The sequence below is a fragment of the Gymnoscopelus microlampas genome, assembly GCF_963454915.1.
Source record: "Gymnoscopelus microlampas genome assembly, chromosome: 5".
NCBI classification, from domain to species: Eukaryota; Metazoa; Chordata; class Actinopteri; order Myctophiformes; family Myctophidae; genus Gymnoscopelus; species Gymnoscopelus microlampas.
The window spans coordinates 36,713,337-36,723,260 of NC_139942.1; the positions used below are offsets into that span (position 1 = coordinate 36,713,337).

Genomic DNA, 9,924 nt, shown 5'->3' on the forward strand with positions numbered 1-9,924 from the left:
CTATTCCTACTTGCCTATAAGCACTTATCCTGGGTACTGAAGTGGAAGAGTGGAATCACGTCCTTAGCTAATTATATATTACACATGGTTAAGTAAGTCATAATGACTTCAGTTAGTTAATAGTGAGGACCAGGATTTAATGATGAGTTCATAAATTCATGATGAATTAATGTATGAGTTTATCGTTAATTCATCATCAATTAAGGGTTTAATTATTACGTGTATGAATTTGCATGCTTAAGTAAAGTGTGACCGTACCATGTACACACAAAGATACATGTATAAAGACAAAGACAGAGATACATTTACATTCATACCGGTGCACACATCCTGACAAAACCATCAACTAAGTAAACTAAGTAAGAGTTGAATAGTTCAGTGGCAATAGTAAGCTTGCCAATCAACCAGAAGAATACTGCACTTGGTCCAGAATCTGGCCCCTAACTCTTTGGTCTATATATAGGACAGTTAAAGAGCCCTGCTGTAACATCCCTATCAGGTTCAGAGAGGAAATGTCAAATGGTACTTATTTCTCTCCTCTCCCTTAGACAACAAGCTGCTAATTCTTATCCAGACAAAATAATTATTATACGTATTTTTTGCTGAACTTTTGTACAAACTGTACCGGCATTTTGAGCAAAGTGCAACAGTAAGGGAATCTTAAATGTAATGCATGAGACTGTTCACTGTACATACAATTGTCTGCTTGTGTTGTATGTATGTACTAGATACTACTTACTGATGTTTCACCATGTCAATTGCTGAGCAAACCATCCCACTAAATACAGTATTTGTAAAAAGCTGAACTGTTTTCCACTTTCAAAAGGGACAATATCATCAAAACATTATGTACAAAATACTAGATTATCTTACCATTTAACTGATTCTGGTTAACTGTGCTTGTGATTGGTAGGCTTTATTATCGTGATAATACATGGCTTTTTTTCAACAAGGATAAATGGATGTCAGTTTTGAATGATAAGACATTTGGAGAAGTATACGTTTGTCACCAGGAATTCCCCGAACCAGCTCATTATTTTCATATCTTTATTATTGTATTCTTATTTTAAACGAGCCATTCCATAGGGGTTCACTTGAAAATGTATCAAATCCACCTCTTTGGATGTACCTGAGAGCAGTGACTGCTCTCAGGTACATTTGATCAATTTTCAATTTTAGGAGAATTAGGATACAGTATCCTAATTCCTAATTCTCCTATTACTGCCATTGTTCCTGCAGTGTAGCCTACTCGGCTGTGTGTTGAACAGCTCTGCATACTGTAGCCAGTGGTGTCCCCAGGAATTACATTTAGGGCAGGCGAGATTTTTTTTTTGCCCCCCCCCCCATATTACACCCAAAAAAGAAATTGCAACTCAATCGAAAATCGTCAATCGAAAATCGCCGAAAGTGCCCGTTTTCAAAATGTTTTGGCCATTATCTCTGGAACGGAAGGTCCATTCTGCTCAGTTCAAAGCTAGTTGGATGCGTGACTTTGAGGACATTAAGCACACAGGGTTATTTGGGTTTTCTAAGGGAGGCGAGATCTTAGTTGGGCAGGCGCCTGCCTGTCCTGCCTCTACAGTGGGTACGCCTCTGTAGAGGCTGTAGCTGTTTTGCACCTACTGTATAATGATTACTTTTGCATTACCTAATAACAGTTTTCTCTCTACTCATGATAGTTCCCTTTTCATGACTACTTTTGTTACCTTGAACCCAATTTTCACTTAGATTGCCTTCACCCAGTATACATACTGGTAATACAATACTTGTAATACACTATGTAACTTTCCTCTTCTACCATGGATTTTAACCCGGTTTCCTGCTCAAGTGCTGACAGCTTTACCATTGAGCTAATAGAGCCGGGCCTGCTTGCTCGGTGGATAAATTGAATCTTGACCATCGGGTAAAAAATTGTGTCAGATCCTGTGTCTATGTGAGACATGACCTTTGACACGATCTAAATGTCTCAATAGAAGAGCAGGGAGAGAAAATACAACCACCCCAACTGTATAAGTTATATGGTATTAACATACTCTACCATAGAGATTGGAGAGACTAATGTATTCCAGTGTATCAATGACACATTGTTATGTGTTATGTACATTCATTATTACATTATTTTGTTGAGAGTTATGTTACAATAGAAGATACCAGAATACATTACTTGCATGGACCTCATACTTGGAAATAAAGCATTATAAATCAAATGAGATGAATAAAGTATTTCTGATTCTGATGCATGTAGACAAAATCCTTCAAGGCTGACACATGGATATAGGGGAGATTGAAAAGTAATTACTTTGGTCTCTAGACTCTATAGTGAGCAGAGTCTGAAGAAGGATTCATTTTAGATTCCCTTTATCTATATTTTAACATACAGTATAATACAACATATAGACAGTTACCTTGCTCTAGTCTGAATAGAGTTCTATCCAGGTTCTCCTTGTCATTTAGTAGAAGGACTCTGATCTGCTTCATGTGTTGGGGCAACATCTTCACTGGCCAGGTCAAAACTCACATCCACACTCTCTCGCCGTCTATTACACACCAGCACAAATGTCCCTCCTGCAGAGTGAGCGTGTGAGATATTAGCAGAAGTGAGGTTGCTCCATATTTCTATGTCAAAACTTTTTGCAAGACTTTGGGTGAGCTGAACACACAAAAATACATCCTGTTTTTGGAGCATTGAGGTACTTTCAAACATGTACAAATAAAAGCAAAACAACCTTAAATCTTAAAGGTTAAGGTTAAATCAGACAGTCTTCAATTCAAAGTTTTAAAACTATAAAGAAAAATAATAATGGCCACACAAAAACGTCCAATCTAATCCCATCCTTGAACAATCCACTGACAGCTGTGATATACATGATCAGGTTGCATAATCACGTACACATTGTGTACATTTGTGCAATGTAAAAGTGTTTCCTTCACTACATCTGTACCAAGTGGACCTCTGACATAGACCTACTGCATATATAGCTGCTACCTTTAAACACATTTAAATCTGATGCTTTTTTGTATGCTATTTAAATAGTTTCTGGGAAAATTCTGCTATTTTTTTCAAAAGTGACTGAAAAATATCGCTGCTATTTGTCTAAAAAAAAGCTTTATACCCAGTATAATAAAATGTATATAACATTTCAATGTGACATGTCTCTCTTTCACTCAACACTGTACCACATCAAACTGTACATACTTTTGCCATTGTTTTTCTTAAATTGTTTTTTATTATGTTTTTACACTTGCTTTGGCAATGCAAACGTATGTTTTCTCATGCCAATAAAGCTCCGAATTGAAAAACATTTATTGAAATTGTAATCTAAAGTGTGCAAAATCATAGCTGCATTTCTGGTTATTTTGCTAATCATTCCACGTTATTTTACTGAGTCAACAACAGTAGAGCAGTCAGTGCATGATGCCAGCCAGCAGACAGCAGACATTCTGTTCAGGACAGGTTCGGCAGATCTCTGCATCCATCCACTTAACTAAAAAGCTGTTACATCGTAACTGGTGACCCATCGAATACCGTGATTCAAGAGATCACTGTGAAATATTTTGGTCAAGGCATCTGAGTGCTGACATGGCATGCACGCATTTGTGATAATCTCTCACGACAGATTTTAATCAACAGATTTATAAACGATAAATAAATACAAATTTAAAAAGGCAATTTGTAAATTGTAAAGTCGTGGTAGATCACGAAAAGCGTTTTAATTACCTTTTATACATTGAGACTTAATGGATGACATTGAGTCTTGACATTGAGTCTTAATCTTATAGAGGACTTCGATTTGATGCATAAGTAATACGTTAATAGAATGTCATGCTAATTGGTGGCGGCCCACGGAATTCAATAGGTCACCAATTTCAGCGCAACACCTGACCCTCCCATCGAGTTTGCGCAGTGCGAATAAAGTCTGATGATAACTCATGGGACAAGGTCAGGAATCCAGTGTGTTAATGTCAAACAATCTATTTATATTACTAACTCTAGTCTACAGACAGCAGCATTCAAGTAACATGGTATGTCGGTAGGTACACTGCACTGGAGTTACAGACACAGAGAGAATACAGACTGACAGACTGACTTGACTGACTGACTGACTGACTGACAGACAGACTGACAGACAGCTGATAATATTCCCCACGGTGATGATGCAGGAAATCAATCACGCTGTAGTAGAACTGAATAACAGCAGCTAGCTTTGTAAATAATAATATTGGCAGGCAAGTTACTTCACATTTAAAGTACTGTATACGGATATCCATTTATGCCACACACGCACACTTCCGTCACATATAAGAGGAATGTGTAGAAGCTTAATATAGCCAATGATAACGTAAAGGTAGTCACCTGTTATTAAGACCAGAACACACAGCCCAACAGGAGTAGAGTTCTGTTCTGCTGCTGAAAGTCTGCTTTATTTTTCCTGGATGGAGGGGATGGCTAGCAGTGTTGCCAGCTTTTGCGAGAGAAACAAGCAACCAGGTCTATGAAAACAAGCCCAAAAGAAGCGACATGAGCACACACAGACAACTATTTGAAAATAGCCAATCTACAAGCTCACAACGCGTCGCAATGTGACGCCATTGTGAGCTTATATATCTGCTATTTTCTATAAAAAAGATAGACGAATTTGTAATATTTCAGATTTTTTTTAGTGTTTACATGATGTTTTGCATGGTGTATATTTGCCTATCATTGGCTTTCGATGAATTGAATAATAATAATAATAATAATAATAAATGTTATTTGTAATGCACTTTTCATTCACAAGGAATCTCAGAGTGCCACATGGTAATATCATCAATGTTTGAATCAATCAATGAATTGAGTAAAGGACCCCAATGGAAACAAGCCAGGCTTTCTTGGGTTTAAAGTCCTCTTAGCAGACCTTGTATTGAACTGTACTTTGCTGTGCTATTTTTTTGCAAACTGCTAATAAAGTATTCAATCAATCAATCAATGTACGGGGGTCCCCGACTCCTTGGCACAACATATTTTCAGATGGGAGTCTGTGGAGAAATGCATAGTAATTCTGGCGGTCCTTGGCGGCTTGACAAGACATGAACATGTTTGAGAAACCACTGGTTTAAACAACTGGTTCAAAATTAGGAAACCAGCCCAAATAAGCAACTACACTTTAGAAACAAACCCAAAAAAAAACGCAACCCGCAACTACCAATATTTACAAGCAACTTTACAGAAAAACAAGCCTTGCAAGTAGCTTATAATAAGCGGACATGGCAACACTGATGGCTAGATGAGACTGAATGGGCGGGGCTCACCTCCCAACCTTTGCATAGGGTACTTTTTGCCCCTTTATACATTATGTAATCATGATTACGATTATTATGATTATTATTTATTTGAATGGAAATTCTAACGCTGGGGTACTTTGACTTCGGATCTACGATAAGCTTATTTTAAACATGTTAAGCCTAAATTAAAATCACGTTAAATGTGTGATAACAAATATTTATGGACGTTATTTATGCCTTAAAGGGAGTTTAAAGGAATAAATACGATATGTCATCTACTACCGTAATTACAAAAACAGCAGGGAAACCACATTGTCTTGTAAAATTCAGTGTGCTACAAATTAATTCCACATTATTATTTAAAAATATATACTTTCACTAAATATACTATATTTATTTAGTATATCACACACTAGCGAGACTAGACATAACTCTGGTTCATAGCCAAACTACTAGACACAAGCTTGTGCTGCAAAATTATGAAAGATAATTTCAGTTGCGCAATTTCACACACACACACACACACACACACACACACACACACACACACACACACACACACACACACACACACACACACACACACACACACACACACACACACACACACACACACACACACACACACACACACACACACACACACACACACACACACACACACACACACACACAGTTACATAACCTTGGACTGCAGTGCAGTTGGCAGACAGACTACTGATGGAAAGCCAAAATGAGCCTTTGTAAAATGTTGGCTATTAAGATGTAATAGCTGTAATAATTTTAGCTATTAGTTTTGCTGTAAACTAAGCAGAGACATTTTAAAATGTGAAATCCCTCAACCGGACCATCTTGCCCCTCAGTCAAGACTGGCAGTTAAAAAAAAGTGGTCAGTGTTGTTGTGTGTATCAGGAGGGACTGATAGACAGACAGACAGGCAGACAGACAAGGATTTCAGCTGCTGTCTGTAAAAATAAATATTAAAAAAAAATCCCCCTCCTTACGCACCCCACACACATGTTCGCGGCTAGTGCCGGGCCTGATCCTGTACCCCTTTGACTGGCCCTGCCCCTAAACCTTTGTGCTGGGCAGCAGGATCAAGTAGCAGCTAAGGAATGCACTGTCTGCCCCATACAGCATCACTTTACTTCTGAATGGACAGCCAGAGATCACATAATCCTTCTATGAAGCAATTTAGCACCACACATACAGAGAGGTGTGACAGTATGTCAGCTGCCTGACAAGAAGAGGGCCAAGCACTGAACTGTGTGCATGCACTAGATTTGGCCTCTTAAAACTAATTGTAGAAATAACTAGTAATATCATCTCTTTTTAACATAGCTAGTAATATCATCTATTTTTAACATTCTCAGTATGGAGATCAAAATGAAATTGACTGTGTGAAACACAGTCCATTGTTTGGAGAATGAAGTTCTGGTATTGTTTGCTTTAATAGAAAATACATTCTACATATGTATGTCCCTTCAAGACCAATAAAATCACAACTATCATCATCATCATCATCATCATCATCATGACCATGCCACTATGCCACTGCATGATGTCAAAACACCACTGTGTTAACCAGAGTACAACCAGGAAATGTCAAAGAGGAACTTGTGAACTATTTCCTTTTTATTACTGCTCCTCCCTTGGTTGAGCAAATACACCTGGCACCTGCTACTGCTACATAGACTCTAAGTTGGGAACCATGAAAGATCAGGGATTTTAGAAGTTCGGATCAGAGTAGTAACTACCTAGTTAGTGGCCTTAACACTCATAGGACCACAATGGAAACAAGTCCTCAGGACTTTTTTGTGTTTTCTCTTCTCCTTTTAGCCCAAATGTATGACTGTACCTTGTGCTGTTTGCATTTCTGGACAATAAGGTATTCAATCAATCAATCACTCAATCAAACAAACAAACACAACTTTAAATTAGGTCTGGGTATATAAGACTATGACTAATCTACAAATATATATACTGTATTTGTATGTGAAGTATTTACAGTAGCCATTCATAGACAATACAATTTGTGGTTTTGTCTGCCATGGCATGTATAATAAAAAAATGTTTAGTTGTTTCACCATCTTAGTTATTAATGCAGAGTCTTAAGGTAAAGCATATCCACTAACTACAGTAAACCCTACTAAAAAAAATCCTATAGGATATTTTGACACGGTACACTAAACATTACCCCAATTTTGGCCTTGTTTTCCTCAGATTAATTCCTTACCACCAGAGCAGATAGATTCTGTTTATATATATATACATATATTATAATTATAAATAGTGACTTAAGTTGTTATTAAAGCTGATGAAAAGGCCTAAATATCCATGAAAGAATGAAGGGCCTATTTTCTGCGTGGAATGTCAAATTCGAAGAAGAAAAAAAATGCAAATGTATGCAATATGATATAATTATACGTTTGGTTGTCAATTTGCCAGTTCTACTACATAATTTAAAGAAGCATGTTTTTAATAATATTGATGCGAAATACATTTTAGTATCGTCATGTCACGTATTCAATGATGACATCAGTTGTAAATGACCCCAGGACATTTTGTGGGCACTGCAATTCATTTTTGAGTTTTGGGAGTTTTATGTAGATATACAGTATAGTGCACTGTTGTATTTTTTCTGTTTTTAATTTGAGAGACTTTTATTTTGTTTGTTGTTGTGTGTGTGTGTGTGTGTGTGTGTGTGTGTGTGTGTGTGTGTGTGTGTGTGTGTGTTTTGCTTATGTCACGCTTTTATTCTGAAAGGTATTTTTGGTCCTTCATTTGTGATTAGTGATTGTTTACACCTTAGACAGAATAGTTTTCAGCGCAGCAGCAGCAAGCGACGGAACAGATAAAAGTAGGCTATTTATAAAGTGGATATGTGTTACGAAGTTTACTTTTATCGCCAGTTTAGCTGACGGAAGCACGTCGGTTATAATGTTCGTTCCACTTGGACGAAGTTGAGGTAAGCTTCTCTAAATAGGAGGCCATGCAACCAATTTAATTAGGCTACTATAGCTTCACAGTGGTGGAAAGTAACTAAGTACATGTACTCAAGTCAAGTACTGTACTTAAGTACAATTTTAAGTTATTCTTTACTTTACTAGAGTATTTCCAATGTACCTCTACTCAGAGGCAAATGTAGTTCTACTCCACTACAATTATTTTAAAACCTAAGTTACCAGTTATAAATGATTATATTATAAAACATACATTAACCACTTTGGCTGTATTTGATCTATTCGAAGATCTACAAGGGTGTTGTGACCTTGTAGATCTGCTATTTTCAAACATTTTAGAATTTTGGTACTTTAAGTATATTTTTATGCCAATACTTTTGTACTTTTAATCAGGTAACATTTTTAACACAGGCCCTTTACTTGTAACAGAGTATTTTTTATATTTGTGGTATTGCTACTTTTACTTAAGTACAATATCTGAGTGAGTACTTCTTCCACCACTGGTAAGGGGGTTAGGCTAATTCAATTGCTCTTGCATATTATAATGCACGTTTTGATGAACACGTCTTGATGTAATGTAGGCTGAAACGTACTGTAAAAGTAATCTGAATGGGATAAATGTGCTGTAGGGCTTGATGGGGCTTTCCACACGAAGGGATACATGGGGTGAGTTAGTTGATTCATGTAGACTTAAATTGAACTCATTGCAAGGTTTGTAGGATGGTAAATTAATCATTTAAATTAAGTATTGCAATGGATGTTTGGATAGGCGGCCTAAAAATGTCTGCTGACCGTCACTGTCGTTTAATAGGCCTACGAAGAGCTTTTGTTGTAGTTACGGGGCAACACAGCTTTAGGCCTATCAGCTGTTTGAGATTCATAATTTGACTGGAAGAAAAGTGGGGCTATTGTGCATCAGTTTTACAAGATAACTGTAGCTTGAGAACCTATAATGTCCCATAACTTACGGCAGTTATTTGATTTAAGTTACACCCTAGAGCTGTGACCAATAATACTAATTAAGGCACACAGGTCAGATAAAAAAAACAAAAATGTATAGTAACAAATATATACATGAGGGCAAAACTATAGTAGCAGACACATACGGTGCAGCAGTAGAACAGTAATAGATTTAGAACATAGACCTTTGTGCATATACAGTAGTCTCATGTGCAGGTGAGACATCATTTATCAGTATATATATCAGGCATGTTTAGCTGGCAGGCAGACTGCCACGGTTGGACGACAAGCGGAAGACTCCTTACACTGTTTCACCGTAGTTGAAGCAACGATCTGGCGATGATAAGGGGGCAGATAGACTGTGAGCAGATGAATTGATAACAAGCAGGTGTGTCAACTGAGGAAGGTAATGAGGAGACTGGGAGCATGTGCAACAGCAGAGCAGAGAGCCAAACTTGCGCCCACACACAGGGACCACACATGGACATAGCCAGGCACTGACAGACAGGGTAGAGCTGGTCACAGGAGACACATAAGCCAAATTACAATTCCCAAATCTCTGCTCACTCACTCAGTACTCGGTCCATCGTTTTGTAATACGTAGTAATCGTTTGCATCCCAAATGGCAATTTGCTTTTGGAGGAGCTGACACTGGAGAGAGTGTGAGCTCCCCAAGCCGCTTGGAGCAAGAAACAGCAAGAGTACACATGAAGTGTTCACTTTAGTGAGTTAAGCGTAA

General features: G+C 37.6%; 1 protein-coding gene across 2 annotated transcripts in view; it reads right to left on the minus strand.

Annotated features, from left to right (window-relative positions):
* The window catches only part of LOC311044777 (glycogen debranching enzyme-like), a 34,885-nt gene extending 30,431 nt beyond the window's left edge, over positions 1 to 4,454 (minus strand). For both annotated transcript variants that reach the window (XM_084056561.1, XM_084056562.1), the window contains exons 1-2: positions 4,355 to 4,454; positions 2,406 to 2,565 (exon numbers count right to left, since the gene is read on the minus strand). In XM_084056561.1, the coding sequence (XP_083912687.1) occupies positions 2,406 to 2,493 (88 nt within the window). In that variant the 5' untranslated portion in view covers positions 2,494 to 2,565; positions 4,355 to 4,454. The remainder of the gene's footprint in view (positions 1 to 2,405; positions 2,566 to 4,354) is intronic.
* Positions 4,455 to 9,924: the final 5,470 nt, after the last annotated feature.